At 41.4% G+C, this 16,790-nt stretch overlaps 1 protein-coding gene across 3 annotated transcripts; it reads right to left on the minus strand.

The window, feature by feature from the left end:
- Positions 1-6,817: 6,817 nt before the first annotated feature.
- On the minus strand, positions 6,818-16,787 carry mtfr1l (mitochondrial fission regulator 1-like). 3 transcript variants are annotated; one of them, XM_061793988.1, is made up of 8 exons: positions 16,648-16,787; positions 13,600-13,747; positions 13,374-13,481; positions 13,200-13,309; positions 11,320-11,531; positions 10,545-10,923; positions 8,598-8,747; positions 6,818-8,501 (listed from the first exon to the last, which is right to left on the minus strand). In XM_061793988.1, the coding sequence occupies exons 2-7, from the start codon at positions 13,612-13,614 to the stop codon at positions 8,630-8,632; spliced, it is 942 nt and encodes a 313-aa protein (XP_061649972.1). In that variant the 5' UTR covers positions 13,615-13,747; positions 16,648-16,787; the 3' UTR covers positions 6,818-8,501; positions 8,598-8,629. The 3 variants fall into 3 exon arrangements, with proteins under 3 accessions (XP_061649972.1, XP_061649974.1, XP_061649973.1); XM_061793990.1 differs by having other exon boundaries at positions 16,747-16,765; XM_061793989.1 differs by lacking the exon at positions 16,648-16,787 and adding an exon at positions 14,399-14,915.
- Positions 16,788-16,790: the final 3 nt, after the last annotated feature.

Raw genomic sequence — 16,790 nt, forward strand, 5'->3', positions numbered from 1 at the left:
GGATATAAAAAGTCTACACACCCCGATTCAAAATCAAGGTTTTTGGAGTATAAGAACAATGAGACCAAGATAAATCAATTCAAAACTTTTTCCTTTGTTAATATGACCTATAATCTGTACAACAAGGGATTGATTAAAAGTATCAGTCAGGAGAGGAGTACAACATAATTTCCAGGGCATTAAATATATCATGGAATACAGTGAAGACAGTGGTACAATAGTGACATTACCAATAACTGGTGCCAAAATTGATGGAAAGACGAAAAGAAAATTGGTCAGGGAGGCTGCCAAGAGGCCCACAGGAAGACTGAAGGAGCTGCAGTAATTTCTGGCAAACAGCTAGTTGTTTGGTACATGTGACAGCAATCTCCCATTTTCTTCATATGTCTGGGCTATGGGATAGGGTGGCAAGAAAAACTTATCTCACCAAAAAAAACAACAGCCAAGCCGGACAAAATTTGCAACAAAAAAAAATAAAAAATGTTGCCTATAATTCCAAACAGTATGTTTGGCGGAATCACAACATTGCTCATCACCAAAAGAACACCATACGTGAAGCATGGTGGTGACAACATCATGCTTTGAGGCTGTTTCTATTCAGATGGAACTGGGGCTTTAGTCTAGGTGGGGCGAATTATGGAGCAGTTATTATTATTATTGTCATTATCAATCATGCATACAAATGTCAACATACAGTGCATGAGACATTAGTTATGAGACTTCAATTCAGTGAGTATCAAACGATTAACTTTGAGCATGCCTTTTTGGTTTTTCTTCGGCTTTTTATGACATTAATTTAAAATATATAGACCATTATGGTGTATGACATCATGGTAAAAAATGTCATCGTATGGTGTGAGACAAGTCACTGGAACTCTGTTCCGCAAGCATCGAAGGGTTAAAATGTCGTTTGCTTTTTTTTTTTTTTTGGCTTGTTTGTGAGACTTGAAAAGAGACAGTAGGGATTGTGTTCGACTTTAGAGGTTCACAAGTCAGTCCCGTCATTTTTGGAAGCATTGAGCTACTTGCAACAGATTGTGATGAAATCCCCGCTAAAATGTTGTCACACTCGCATGTTGCCAAACTCCACGTTTTATCTCATTCTGGACACGCACATCAGATCAGACGACTATTCTTGGACTTCCCATTCACTCACAGTATCCCTATTTGGATTTATCACAATAGTGATAAACTGGATTGTCAACCTCTCTTATCACGTCAAATGAAAGGAGGAATATTAAATGTCACGCTCTCTTAAATGGTTGAAATAGCCCTTTAATGCCTGTCATCTAAAAGTGTGCCAATTACCAGCTTGACATTATACACACACACATACTTCCACAGTATGTGTTACCGCGGTGGGCAAATGGATTCCCTAAGAACCAAAGCTAATTAGGCGGTCTTAATATGTGCTGTCCTAGGAATAGTCTCTGGAGGGTACATGACAAAGTAATGAGAGGCTGGTGTGTTTGCGTGTATATGAAAGTGAGTTACGTTAAATGACATTCAAACACATTGTAAATCACATTTAAAAGGGTCAACAAAAACAGATGATGAGCAGCAGGATTCAATGTCAGTTAAAGAGAGGAAGCTGTGTCAACTCACGACCTTTGAACATTGTGGTATGTAATTTTGTACAAGGAATTTTCACAGTGGTGATTTTGCATTAGTGGCATGGCACGTGTTTTGAAATATGAAATATGAGATAGAGGCAGTGAACTCAACTCACTTGACAAGAGGCAGCAGTTTGGCAGATCATGAATGAGATTTGGATATGGGCCACACACAAAAATGGTGCAATGTCAATTTTGCCTAGCAACAAATGGCCATTTAAATGTCTTATATGGAAAAATAGTTAATGTGCCTGCTAGCTAGTTACAATTTTATTGAGTTGATCCTTTATTTTCATTCTATTATGAAAGATTATGGTTACGTTTAGAGTGCAGGTACCTCCGAAATTGATAAGGTTATACCTACTGCATATTTAGTGAAATCTCTTCAAGATAAGTCCACACTTCAAATACGTTGATTGTTTTATTTAAAATTCATTGTGGTGGTGTCAGTGGCACTGTGGTTAACTTGTTAGCACATCTGCCTCACAGTTCTGAGGACCGGGGTTCAAATCCCAGCCCCCTGTGTGGAATTTGCATGTTCTCCCCGTGCCTGCGTGGGTTTTCTCCGGGCACTCCGGTTTCCTCCCACATCCCCAAAACATGCATGGTAGGTTGATTGAAGACGCTAAATTGCCCTTAGGTGTGAATGTGTGCGTGAATGGTTGTTTGTTTCTATGTGCCCTGCGATTGGCTGGCGACCAGTTCAGGGTGTACCCCGCCTCTCGCCCAAAGATAGCTGGGATAGGCTCCAGCATGCCCGCCACCCTAGTGAGGATAAAGTGGATCGGAAGATGGATGGATGGATTTAACAAGGGGTGTGAATGTGGCACGAATGGTTTTGTTTATATGTGCCCTGCGATTAGCTGCCGACCAGTTCAGGGTGTACCCCGCCTCTCACCCGAAGATAGCTGGGATAGGCTCCAGCACTCCCACGACCCTAGTGAGTACAGAACACGGATTTAACAAGGTAGGAAACGGATAAATATCAATATGCAACACGTTTAAGTCAAGTAAAAAAGGACAAGAGAACAATGGGCACAACAGCCATATCACAACAGGAATAGTCCCATTTCTATATATTTCTGCAAAAGTCCACATTTTCAAATGATCACTTCTACAACATTCCTGGGATCAGAATGCCCCATCAGTGGTGAGCTATTTTTAGAACAGCTCCATGAGCTACACTTTAAGTCAAGTCAATTAAAATACTTATAAAGCACCAATTAACAACAGCGGTTATCACAAGGCACTTTTAAAACATTGAGTAGGTTAAGAACCACACTCCTTATACATCATGAACCCCACATGCGCATGCACTTGCCAATCGAGGTGAAGAAAAACTCCCTCAATGGAAGAAACCCAAAACAGAACCCAGGCCATGTGGTCATGGGGGCTACCTAGTTGGCATCATGTTGGTGACCCCTGCTGTAGCACTATAAGAATGACATTGTTAAGTATTCTATTTTTTGTGTATTTTGTGTCCCTTTAAGTGAACTCATCATATTTTGGCTGCCTACGTGTTAATTTTGCTTTCAAATGGCAAAACGGGTTAAATTTGACCTGTACAGTATGTAAGGGTTCACCCTCAGACCTTGCTCGATTTTCAGCTTGTTTGTGGCCATCTTTGGCCATGTGGAAATTAGTCTGTGGTTTTTTTGTTTCTTCTTTTACTGTGTAAAATTGAACAAACACCAGTTCTTGTCATTAGTGTAACAATTCCATTAATTTGGATTTCATAACCTTCAAATTGCAGGTTGTTTGCAGTGCACAGGTTGTAAAATAACCTGAAAAATAAAATTTTCTATCGTAACAGTATAGTGTTAAAATATTTAAAGTGATGAAGTTGGAAATGACAAAATCAGACAAAGTTCACTCTTGGGAAGTTTCATTACACTGACTTTAGCACAGCTAACATAATTTAAAATAAAAATAAAAACTTTAAAAAAAAAAAAAAAAAAAAAGCAAGGTGGACACAAATGGCCAGCCCAGAGGGCTTAAAAAGCCACATGCAATGTATCTCAATGCCAAAATATTGATTGTTTTCTCCTTCTTTTTTTTCTTTTTCTTTCTCAGTTTGATTGTCATCTCCCCTGTCGTATCATAGCAACGGCTATTTAATTTAAGTTGACGCAGAGTGGAAGACAAAGGTCTGGGGGAAGACAGGCGTTGTGCCCTAATCACCTACTCTCTCCCAGATGTCACCCACGCGTCCACCCACATCATCAAGACACAAATCTAACACTTATGACTCACAACGGCTGCCTGCTTGCATACACTTTGTCATTTTCTAAGTCAAAATTAGGTGAAATGTGCAGCTGTTCGTGGCACTTAAGGCCTGTACAGTATTGTATGCTGCTCTAATGATACGGAAGGGGAACTGTTGCAGCTTGGCTGACATAAGGTCGCTTTGTTCAACACACGAGTGTATCTAGCAGATGCATAATTAAATCCTGCATGGCTTACCACTGATTGGTCCACTTTTACGCTCCATATTGAGAATCAGCTACAGTGTTAGCTTAGCTTTTTCCAAGGCCATCCACTTATATGCCTTTCTGTGACTCTTCCAGTCTCTCTGTGATACTCTGAGCTCATTGGCCACTTCACTCTGAGAACATCCTGTTTGAAGCCTTGCAGCAATGAGGGTCGTGTTGATCAAATGTTAGGTGTCGTCTTGGTCCAATGATGTCAAAATGAATACCAATACTAATTGAACTAGGAAATGTATTAGATGACTCATAGATCAACACCTGTTGTGAATTATGGTCTTCGGTTTCTTGTTAGAGAAGTTGTGCAAAAGGTACATTCAAACGTTTAGAGGAGGTCAAATTAAGTTCACCTAGAAAGGTTAAAGTGTATTTTAAGTTCATCCTGGAATTTCACCGAAGCCCAAGTTCCCTTACTTCACGAGTGTAGTGTATTTCAAAAGGGACAGCGATGTTAAGACACTTGCAGAATGTTTTAAATTGTGGAAGAAAATGCATAACAGGAGATTTTAAAAATTATATTAATTATACAGATGCAGGTGATCATGTTACCACTTCTCTCATATGCAGCTACTGCACACTTGTTGGATCATCAGAGCATTCTGCTCTGGTATTTGCTTTGCCTTTTTCCAAAGTGGAAGGTTACTCATCCAGGAAATGTGAGTCACAATCTGGCACGGGGGAAAAAGCAGAAGACATTTCACATTTTCATTTAAAATATTCTCTTTCATTTGGCTGTTTTCAGACACTTGTTTCGGACTGGAAAAAGAACCAATGTTGGGAAATGTGACCCAAGAGCCAAGCTATTTCCAGTCACTAGCTGGGAGGATGCGACATGTTAAAGACTATTAACTGTGACAACACCTGCAGTATGCAAACGACAGCTGCTAGAATGGTTTGCCTTCCCCTAGTTTTGTTTCAGCACAGCTGTAGCCGAGAATGATGAATGGTCACCACAGCGGTGCTTAACATGTTTCGGCAGGTAAATCAGTTTAAAAAAAATTAAATAAAAAATAAAAATCACAATGTCTTGGCCAAAAAGGGAAAGAGTTGAAGCATATAAGAAAACAAAAAACAAGAACAAATGAGGGCAAAATCTTGAACCAACACAGGAGAAGCATCTATCAAAAGGTAAGGTAGGCCTACTTGAAACTAGTAGTGTAATCGACACCGGTTATGGCAACTGACCCCCTCGTGAAGTCATCGACACAACTGAAGGTAATCGAAACAGGTTACAGATAGAACACTCGAAATAGGAGAGGTAATCAACACGCACATGTAGAACAGTCAAAACAAGTGGGAAAATCAACACGGGTAAGGCAATTGACACAGGTAAGGTGATGACAAATGACACATTGGTGAGGTAAGGATAAGCAATCAAGACCAGTGGGAGAATGAGCATAGTGAGGTCAATGGAAACAGGTGGCAAAAAAAAAAAAAATCCACAGTGAAATGCCGAGGTAATCAAAATGTTGTGTAACCAATAGAGCTAGAGTAACTGAAACGGGTAAGATAATCAACACAGGTGAAGACAATTTGAAACAGGTGGGAACAATCGAAAGAGGTAGCGCAATTGAAAGCGGTGAGCTAATCAACACAGCTGACCCAACTGACAAAGGTGAGAAAATCCTCACGTAAAACAATTGAATCTGGTGGGGGAAAGCAATATGGGTAAATTAATTGGCACATGTCAAAACTAGAAAGAAATTGAATCGGGTGTGAAAAATACAGTACGGTTAGTCATTGGCATGGATGTAAAAACTAATACAGGTAAGGAAATCAGCAACGAAACACTAGTTAGGTAATCAACACTGGCGGGTTAAGCCACACAGGTGGTGAAAAAAGAAAGTGATGTTAATCAATGCAAGTTTGGCAATTTAAATGGGTGGAAAATTTAATACAGGTAAAACAATTAGGGGGAAGACACAATCATGAACACAACCTACATGATGTACAAGTAATACAGAGGTACATGAGGAAAAACACACACAAAAAAACTTGTCGAACAGGTCTATATTTACGGAGCCCCAGACATTTACCAGGACCTAAATTCAGGAGGATGTCATGGTGGAGGTGAACTAGGCCAAGGACTCTCTCAGAAATAGACTGTGGCTCACTTAGAAGCAGCTTCATTTAAAACAAAAAAAAAACAGGGAATGGGCCAGAATGTACAGAAATAATGTTTGAGATTAGTGTGATTAAAAAAATCCTACTTTCAGTTAAGTGAGCTCCTCTGCCTCCTTGTGGTGAAATCTGCACACTAAGTAATTTTGCCTTTATACATCACCACAATGAATTTGAGGTTGACATCAAAAAGGGAGGCCAAGTGCTTTCTTCAAGCTGTTTATTATAAAACATAACTTGTCCTTACAAAAGTGCACTAGCTTAATGGTAACACGTAATCAGAAACGCAATGGATGGGCTAACTAAGCCAGCATTGTTACTGCAGAAGTTATGGAGTTGTGGAGTTTGTTCAACATGTTCGAACACACATGGTAGCAACCCATTCAGACAAGAGCATACAATACTCACAGGCATATATTCTTTATCCGCTGCGGAAAACTAATATTATTGCAGGTTAGTTGTGACGGACATTAAATCTGTGTAGTATGTCTATATATATTGTACTGCCCCCTGGTGGCCAAAGCTCTCACACCAGGAGAAGCACAACATCCTTTGAACTATAAAGCATGAAAGTGTGAAATCATGATGCACAAACCGTTTAATTTTTTACATTGTATTTGTTTTTACTGTCTAGTTTTATAAAGTACAATTCTGTACACGGCCATTTTGTCTTACTAAAAATACATTACAAAAAATAAACAAACTGGTAAGTGAACACTGTAAATGACACACACTACTGGTAAGTGATGCACCATTACATTGATGCAGTTAATCAAAGACTAAACGAAGTTTCAAAACATCTGTCCATCTTTATTTACAAATCCATACATGACAAAAAAAAATAAAATCAACGTGGTACAATGTGGAAGTGGTGTGTTCAACCCAACGAAGAGTTTCAATGGTGAGAAACAGGTAAATGCTAACCTGTCAGGATGCTGTGAAATGACAATTTTAACAATAATAATCATCTTTTAAAAGTGAGAAACTTAACAAAAAAAAAAGATGCATGATGAAGTAAAAAAAACCCTCACAAACACAAAAAGCAAGCTTTTTGTGAGGGGGTTATTCCTACACAACTTGGTGTGAAAAACAACATGCTAAATAGATTTTAACAAATAACACAAAATGTTAAGCAATAAGGGATGGGCTGATAAAACAAAGATGTGGCACAATCGGGGGTGGGGGTGAATAAAATCAGCCATCTGAGTGGGCAATAGACATGCGGTAAGGCGTCACCAGTAATATTCATAGTCACAACTCAAGGGTTCCTGTACAAAGTAATGTAAAACACACACAAAGCTCAATTGCCTTTGCTTAATCAGGAATTCCCAGTCTACTTCACAAGGCTGGCACAAGCTTGGATCATACAAAGCATCTCACACACTTTCCTATCAGGGGCCAATTCAGTTTAATACATGTATGAAAGAATGATGCAATTATCATGTATTTGGGATATTTTAATATATCAGGTCCTGTGAGATTTGTTTTGAATCATCACATTTTCAAGCACAGGTGTTCTCAGCAGGGGTTCTCAGCCTTTCTGGGTTCGTGAAATTTCAAGCATGGCTTCTCAACCTTTTTGGTGTCGGGAGAAATATTTCCAAGGACCCCCCTCATAATCCTAACTTCATTTAAAATTTAACCATACAAAAACCTTGGATGATCTTTTTTTTTTATGTTTCACTCTTTTTATAGTTTCCTAATGTTGCCAGTTTGGCTTTAGCACCACTTAACATTGAAATCTCTAGGAAGGGAGAAGTAGTTTGTTTTATTGGGGCATATGGAACTGATGTAGGTGAGGACATTTAAAAAAAATTATACAACATAATTGATTGCAAATTGCTGGATGCAGCTCACAAATTGGACCGTTGGAGAACCGCTCAGTCTAGGGGGGTTCTATGTGGCTCACAGGTTCCCCACCCCTGCTTTAGAGAATATAGGCTAAATGTACACACTTATTTTAAACCTGATGATAGCGTCTCTCATGTTTCAAACCATCTGACGACAAAAGAGAATTTGTGTGTATACTCGCAAACATTTTCAAGTATAATACAGAACTGGATACATTTCCAATTTAAAACCCTCCTTCTCAATGCTGGATGGGTAAAAAGTGCTCCTAAAAGTTGCCACTGGTCACTTGAAACAGTCTGTTGAGCCATTGTTCTGAAAACTGGCGCGAGAAATAGACTATGTGATACAGATTTGTTTACCAACTGGCAGCAGGCAGCTACTGCATTAAGGTCTGAGGAGCAAGGTTGCATGACAGTTCATGGGAAAAGGCCTAAAAATAACCAGAGAGAAAAAAACAAATAAAACACTCAAGATGTAGACAACTTTGGTGTCATCATTACATGGATGAAAACGCATTCTAACTTACATGGAGTAGCAGGACCGGCAAGCGAGGATGAGCTACTTCCGCATCACGGCAACGCTGTCTTCTTCCTTCAGGACAAACTTTTTCCTCAGAGCTTCGGAGATCAGAGAGGCCGAGTCCTCTTCTCTCAAGGACGTACAGCCTCTGTTATACCTGACATTGATAAAAACAAATTTAAAAAGCTGTGAGGCCATAGAACCAAAAACAGGGAACCTAATCAGTATGAAAGCAGGTTAGTCCAATATGGCTACAGAGACAAGAGGTCAACATGATAAAAGAACAATGTAGAGTTAGCTATGTTAAGTGTCAATGTGGCATAGCATATACAGGCTGAATAGGAGGGGTCAAAGAGCTGAGCCTTGAGAGATCCCTTAGGTCATTGCCATTCGATGAGATGGAACACTACCAATGGTTACAAAATAACTCCTTTCCTCCAGGTAGGACCTGAACCATTTAAGGACTGTTCCATTTAGTCCTACCCACATTTCCAATGTGTTCAGCAGTATGTTATGATCCACCTTATCAAAAGCCGCACTGAGATCCAGAATTGACACCTTTCCCGAGTCAGTGTTCAAGCTTAGTTCATTTAGCACTTTGGTAAGAGCTGATTCTGTACTGTGATGAGTTCAGAAACCTGAATTTAAGCTCAAGAAATTGCTGAGTTGATTAAAAATAACTTTCTCAACAATCTTGGATATGAATGGGAGACTTGAGATGGGTCTATAGCTTGATAACATGGAAGCGTCCAACATTCTATCTTTTTTTTTTAGAAGAGGCTTAATGGCAGCTACATTAAGACCTTTAGGAATCTTGCCTGACTGAAGTGAAAAATGTATTATTTGCTGCAAATTATTGCGTGTTACTGTTCTCCAGGCGTTCAATAAATGGCTGAAAAAGTCTATCGGCAACTGTGGCTCTCCTTTCACACGTGGGGCAAAATTCAAATTATTCTGTTGAAACCCATTAAAAAAAGATTGCTTAAAAAAACGTGATATAGCGAGGTTATGAAGATTAAACTGCGGTATAGCGGACAAACACTTCTGAGCGGTTGACTTCTTTTTACACATGCATGACAGTTAAGAACATTAAAAAGTGTGTCACACAAAGTCATTATCACATTTACCAGCTCCTCCGTTTCCACTTCCTTAAATGATGTGTATGTCATGCATCAATGGATAAGTAATTTTATTTTATTCCATTATGCAGGGGTTACCTTCTTTTTATGCTTCTATGACCGTTGGGAATGGTAAACACTAAAAAGCAATTTAATCCCGTTTCCACTTCCTTAAATGTAGTGTTTTTATTCTACTAAATTATATAGTGATTAATTAATTTTTACAATACTCAAATTTGCCTCGCCTTTAGCAATCTATCATTACCAGTATTGGTGCCGCTACTGTACATGTGTGCTCATACTTGTTAACATAGCGACAATCAATGGTGATGCTAATCATTAGCATGTCAATAGCATTTGCCATTGTATGGTAGTATTAAGCTATACAAGCAGGTCCTTTCTTTAGGCAGTTGTTTCATTGTTTTATTTAAACACAACGTGTAATGCTATATGTTTTGACACTTTGACAGTAAATTTCAACTGGGAATGGCAGTTTAAGTTTTTTTTTTTTTTTTTTTAAGAATTGTTCACTATTTACCAAATACTACTTATTGTGAAGTGAGTTGAGTTCATTGCCACCATACAGCTCTCATATCTCAAGTTTGCGCGTAAAAGTCAAAGCAAAAAAATCATCTGAATGACGGCTCGTATCTCGAAAAAACACGTAAGACAGGTCGTATCTCAAGGCAGCACTGTATAAGCACACACAGGACGATTTTTTTTTCCTTGTCATGTGTGGGGTGTCTCACGTTAAAACTGTGTGTGTAAGGTTCCCCTGTATGCTAAAAGACGTTTGAATGAAGATTTTAAAAATATCATTATGAGCCGGTGTTTACCTGTCTTTGCTCATCTTCATGCGGTTCATGTCCTTCAGTATATCCATAACGTCGGCAAAGCTGGTGGACTTGGACAGCGACACCGTGTCCTCCTCTGCCTCGCGGTAGTCCATGCTGGGCCTGTCCAGGTCGAAGGTGGCCGATGCCGTCATGGAAACTGTCGGCAGGGGGTCAGGGACCAACTCTGAGACCACGGACACCATGTCCTTGTCGTCGTCATCTTCCTCCTCCTCTTCGTCCTCCTCGGTGACGTCGCTAATGACGAAAGAGGCGGCTGCCGCGGCCGCCGGCTGGTAGGGGGCGGTCTCAAAGGCCGCCATGGAAAAGCTCATCGTGGTGTCGTCGGGGGAGAGCAGGTCAGGAGTCAAGGGGTTGGAGCCTGCAATGAACAAAGGAAAACATGTTCAAACCTTAGCTCTCAGGAGAGGTCAGTGAGACAGGGTCTGCCAGCTCAGTACAACATGAGCAATACAGTTTATTAAATATGAATTATACATAGATTAATTTGACCAATCTTACCAAACAGTTATTAATTTCCACAATACCTATAAAACCTCTACTAGTTTCCTTGTAAACACCTTCCTGTTCCCTCTCCATTATGTTTAAAAGGCATCTTGTATGGTGAGTTTTATTTTATTTTGCAGTTAACTTATTTTTAAAATTAAGCGTGTTAAAATGTTACTTACAGGACCGTTCTTAGAAATGTAAATTGCTGAAACATCCAATTTCTGTTTTTAATCACAATCCTCAATTCCAGGAACTATAATGGACTAACCAGTATCGCCGGCAACAATCTTTGCAATCTGTGCTCTAAGTCTGCCCAGCTCATCCTGCAGAGCGGTGGTGCGGTTGAGCGCAGTTAGCCCGGGCTTCTTCAGGCCCTCCACCCGCTTGCCCTCACGTCGGAAGTTGGGCACCGACGAGTTCCTGTGTAGTACCAGGAGCGGCGTGGGCCTCCACTCGTGTTTCAGAGGGCGACTGTCACTCCTATAAGGACAAAAAAACCTGACAGAGTTAAGCTTTCAGATTGTGTAGTATGTCGTCACATAGCTGTCTGTTCTTCCACTTAGGCTGGATGTACACTGCAGGTCAACACAGCAATGTTTTTAATATGTTTATTAGTGTTTGTGTCGTACACGGGTGTGTATACGTCACAGATCCGCGCAGATTTCAATGACGTCAAGGTCAAATTGACGGGTTTATCCAATCTTGGCATTTACACTGCACTCACATTGGCACATCCATGATACACATCAGATTTTTATCCGCATTACGATCTGAAGGCATCCGATTTCAAGCGTATTTTTTTCCACTGTGCCATGATACAATTGCCAATTGTGCCACTTGAGAGCAAAACAAAAAAAAATATTCTGAATTGTGTCATTTTGATTACGATCTGAAATATGATTCAATCCAGCCTTAATGTGCGTAAGGCTTAGAAGAGTTTTAACTACAGCAACCACGAGTCCCCAAAGCAAGCATTTACTAATTAGGGGATCTATAGCTGGTTGTATTTACTTCATCACCTCATTTAAACTAATAAATGGCAGGAACAAATAACAGTAACAAGTGGAAAGGCACCAAGGAATAATAAAATACTGCAGTTTATTGCGAGGGATAGGTTCCAGACGCACGCGCAATAGGTACAAGTCTGTGATATGTAGACCACACAAAAACCTTTTTTTTTCTTCTTCCTTAAACATAGTTTTACGTGTCCCACATTCTTAAAACATAATAACCAGCTGTTTGACAAATAGTGAGCAATTAATCAAAAAGGTTTCCAAGCTGTTTAATGCCACACCAAGTTTTAAGTTTACTGTCAAACTCAACATAAAACAATGACTGCCCACGTTGTATTTAACAAAAACAGCTTTAACACAGGAAAGTACCAAACAAAGCAAAACACCACTAAAATGCTAACGGTAAGAATCGACAGTCGCAGTTTTAGAAGCAATGCATATTTAAACACAAATGGTGGAGCAACACATTTAGACAGATATAACAATACTTACAGGCGCATATTCTTTATCCTCTATAAAAAACGACTAATATTACAGCATCTTACAGTAGTAGTAGAGGCAGCAGCACAATTCTTTGGTTGTGTCTACATGTAGTATCATACTACCTCCCGATGGTTAAGGCAGCACACCAGGAGCAGCAGCACAGTGAGTTGGATTGCAGCATTAAATCATGATAAACAAACTTTTTAATTCTTTATAGTCTAGTTCTATTACTCTCTGATTTTATAAAGTACAATATTATAGAGTGGTATCTTCCCTCATTAAAAAACAACAATTTTTGAGGGGGGATGCTGGAACAGATTAATGGCATCCCCATTCATTTCTATGGCAAAGGATAATTTGAGATCTGTTTTGAGTTCCAAGTGTGGTCACGGAACGAATCAAACTCGTATCTCAAGGCACCAGTGTACCGTAAAATCCCAGAAAAAAAAAAAGACTGCTATAAACCGCAGATTTCTGCAAATAGCAGGGATTTCTGTGATAGATAAGGAGATACGTTCCACAAAGAAAATCTGAGACGTAGCGGGGCCGCGTTAGATTAAGTATGATATCGAGGGCACTGTGTACCATGTTTACAGGTCGTGCCTGAAATCTACGTCCGAAAAAGATAATAAATTACTGTATCCGTCTTTACCGCACTCTGGCATACGTCTCCTCTTCATCTGCAACAATCCAGGCAATATCTGCCAAGGTGGGAACCATGGGGCCGTCCCGAGGGCGAAGAGCAGGCATGCCTGGTAATTCCTGATGATTACAGGTTAAATGAATGCATAAAAATGACAACATTTCAAGAATGAGAGGACAATACCTGGAAACACGCCCTTTGTGGGGGTTTGAGTGGAAGGGTGGAGCCTATTCTCCTAACCACACTGCGAGTGGATCCATGAGGCTTGTTCTGCCAGATAGGAATAACGTCCTGCAAAGAATAAAAACAAAGAATCAATCTCTGCACATCCAGAATTCTTCCACTTGTGCAAAATGCACATGCCAGCGCCACCACGTGAGAAACGGGATCTGAAAAAAGGCTGCCTTACTGTTTGGGTTTCCATGGTGACGGCTCAGCTTGCTGGGGAGCACCGGCGCTTTGGTGCTCTTAGTAGCTCAAGACTGAGCAGTTCACTGAACAGATGCCACGTTAATCAGAAAACTCTCTGGTTGTAAATTAGAGATTAGTCAGAGCATCTGTTGGGGAGATACAAGCGGAGAGACAAAAGAAACATCATTGCTTTACTCAATTTAACTAAGAGGAATTCACCATTAAAATGGGTCAAGTTTTAAAGATACTTCATTGTTAATAAAAACGTGGCAGGTATGACTTGATTCTTGAATTGCAGCACTTAACCTTATGAAAATAAAAAAATGCTCTAACTAGCCTGATTTAAATTAAATGTACTAAGAGCAATGGTTCATTAAAGGGAACGTATTGTAAAATTTACTTTTGTACAATGAACTCCTGCATATTCCCGGTAGGGCATTTGTAAATTTGCCTTTTGGCGGATTTACTTTAAAGGACCTTTTTGGAGCGTATGCTCCATTATTCGCCAAAAATGTGCTGTTTTGTGCTCAGTGACAGTAACAGTATTCCTTTGGCGACAACGACAGACGTTGAAATAAGATAAAGAGTTTCATTTAGACAAAAGCAGTACTTTGCCGTCATCTTGTGGCATCTATAAGCAAACTTTTTGCGGGGTCAATTATTCACAGATTTTTGCTATTTGTGGCAAAGCTACGGTTACGGCATATAACTTGTTTGGTCTCCAGTAGAGGTGCAACAATTAATCAATTAATAGACAACTAATCCATCCATCCATTTTCTTTGCCGCTTATACTCACGATGGTCGCGGGCCGATGAAGTCTATCCCAGCTATCTTCGGACAGGAGGCGGGGTACACCCTGAACTAGTTGCCAGCCAATCGCAGGGCACATAGAAACAAACAACCCTTCGCACTCACATTCACACCTACGGGCAATTTTAGATTCTTCAATCAACCTACCACACCTGATTTTGGGATGTGGGAGGAAATCGGAGTGCCCGGAGAAAACCCACCCAGGTACGGGGAGAACATGCAAACTCCACACAGGCGGGGCCAGGATTTGAACTCCGCTCCCCAGAACTGTGAGGCGGATGTGCTAACCAGTCGGTCACCGTGCTGGCTAGACAACTAATCAATTATCAAATTAATCTATTTTTATTCTCAAATAATCATTAAGAGATGTAAAATTTCTCAAATCCTCTGAATTTCAGCCTCTCAACAGTAAATATTCATACATTTCTATGGCAGATTGATTATCTTTGTGTTCAATTAAAATAAATATATTTGCAAAAATTAATACAATTAATGGTTTTGGTTTCTGTAATTGGGAGGAACCCCCCCCCCCCCCCCCCCCACCCCCCACCCCCCCAATCAGAACCCGAGTGGTGTTCTGTTATTGGACTTCTGTGCTCACCACGGACTGTCCCTAACGAACACCATGTTCAAGCATAAGGGTGTCCACACGTGCACTTGGCACCGTAGGTTGCCGTTCGATGATCGACTTTGTGGTCGTGTCATCGGACTTGCGGCCGCATGTCTTGGACACTCGGGTGAAGAGAGGGGCGGGGCTGTCAACTGATCACCACCTGATGGTGAGTTGGCTCCGATGGTGGTGCGAGATGCCGGGCCGACCTGGCAGGCCCAAACGTATTGTAAGCATCTGCTGCCAACGTCTTGCAGAATCCCCTGTCAGAAGGAGTTTCAACTCCCACCTCCCGCAGAACTTTATCTACGTCTCGGGAGAGGCGTGGGGCATTGAGTCCGAGTGGACCATGTTCCGCGCCTCTATTGCCGAGGCAGCCGACCGGAGTTGTCCTTTTTCACTGATTCTGTTCATAAATTTTATGGACAGAATTTCTAGGCGCAACCGAGGCACAAAGGGAATCCGGTTTGGCGGCCTCAGTATTGCATCTCTGCTTTTTGCAGACTATGTGGTTCTTTTGCCTTCATCGGGCCATGATCTCCAACTCTCACGAGAGCGGTTCGCAGCTGAGTGTGAAGCAGCTGGGATGAGAAGCGGCACTTACAAATCTGAGACCATGGTCCTCAGTCGGAAAAGGGTGGCGTGCCCTCTCCAGGTCGGGGATGAGATCCTTCCCCAAGTGGAGGAGTTCAAATATCTTGGGGTCTTGTTCACGAGTGAGGGAAGAACGGAACGGGAGAATCGACAGGCGGATCGGTGCAGCGTCTGCAGTAATGCGGACTTTGTATCGGTCCGTTGTGGTGAAGAAGGAGCTAACCCGAAAGGCGAAGCTCTGAATTTACCAGTCGATCTACGTTCCTACCCACACCTATGTTCACGAGCTGTGGGTCGTGACCGAAAGAACAAGATCCCGGATACAAGTGGACGAAATTAGTTTCCTCCGCAGGGTGTCCGGGCTCTCCCTTAGAGATACGATGAGAAGCTCAGTCATCCGGGAGGAGCTCAGTGTAGAGCCGCTGCTCCTCCGCATCGAGAGGAGCCAGATGAGGTGTTCCAGGAAGGTCACACCGGGAGGAGACCCTAGAGACGCCCCAGGACACGCTGGAGAGGCTACGTCTCTCGGCTTGCCCGGGAACGCCTCGGGATCCCCTCAGAAGAGCTGGAGGAAGTGGATGGGGCGAGGGAATTCTGGGCTTCCCTGCTAAATCTACCGCTATGCAACCAAACCTCGGATAAGCGGAAGAAAATGGATGGATGGATATTTGCAAACATCGGCTTTTGCTTTAAAAAACAATTATCAACATTTCTGCCTATTTCCCGAAACAAACACTAAAAAATAATAATTTCACTGTATAAAAGTTATAATACAGAGCTTGCCGGGGGGGGGGGGGGGGGGGGGAGTCCGATGAATAACAGGAAGAACACCACCAAGGTGCGTGAGTGCACCGAGAATGTAAACAGCGGCGCTAAATTGATTAGCACCGGCGACTAACTGTATTGAACACACACACACGCAAGGCCGAGTTTAGCCTCGGTAGTACATACAGGCGGTGACCCTCAAATACTGCATCGACTTCATGGACGCTTCGCTAGAGTTCGAAGATAATACTCAAAACGGAACTTACGGCAAGCGACAGCTAGGAAGTTCGAAGTGGTGAATTTTATTTGAGGCGCAATTTCTCCGTTTCGTCTTTCACTGTTAGTTATGTGTTGACGTTCATTACCGGAAGCCGGGGTCCATTTCCGCTGACTGTGTTGAGTTGAGATG

The sequence above is a fragment of the Phyllopteryx taeniolatus genome, chromosome 13, assembly GCF_024500385.1.
Source record: "Phyllopteryx taeniolatus isolate TA_2022b chromosome 13, UOR_Ptae_1.2, whole genome shotgun sequence".
NCBI classification, from domain to species: Eukaryota; Metazoa; Chordata; class Actinopteri; order Syngnathiformes; family Syngnathidae; genus Phyllopteryx; species Phyllopteryx taeniolatus.

Coding starts and splice junctions, on each gene's coding strand:
- mtfr1l (XM_061793988.1), bottom strand. Junction 11,532..13,199: donor GAGACGTATGCCAGAGTGCG/GTAAAGACGGAT, acceptor TTGTCCTTATAG/GAGTGACAGTCGCCCTCTGA. Junction 8,748..10,544: donor ATGAAGATGAGCAAAGACAG/GTAAACACCGGC, acceptor TATCAATGTCAG/GTATAACAGAGGCTGTACGT.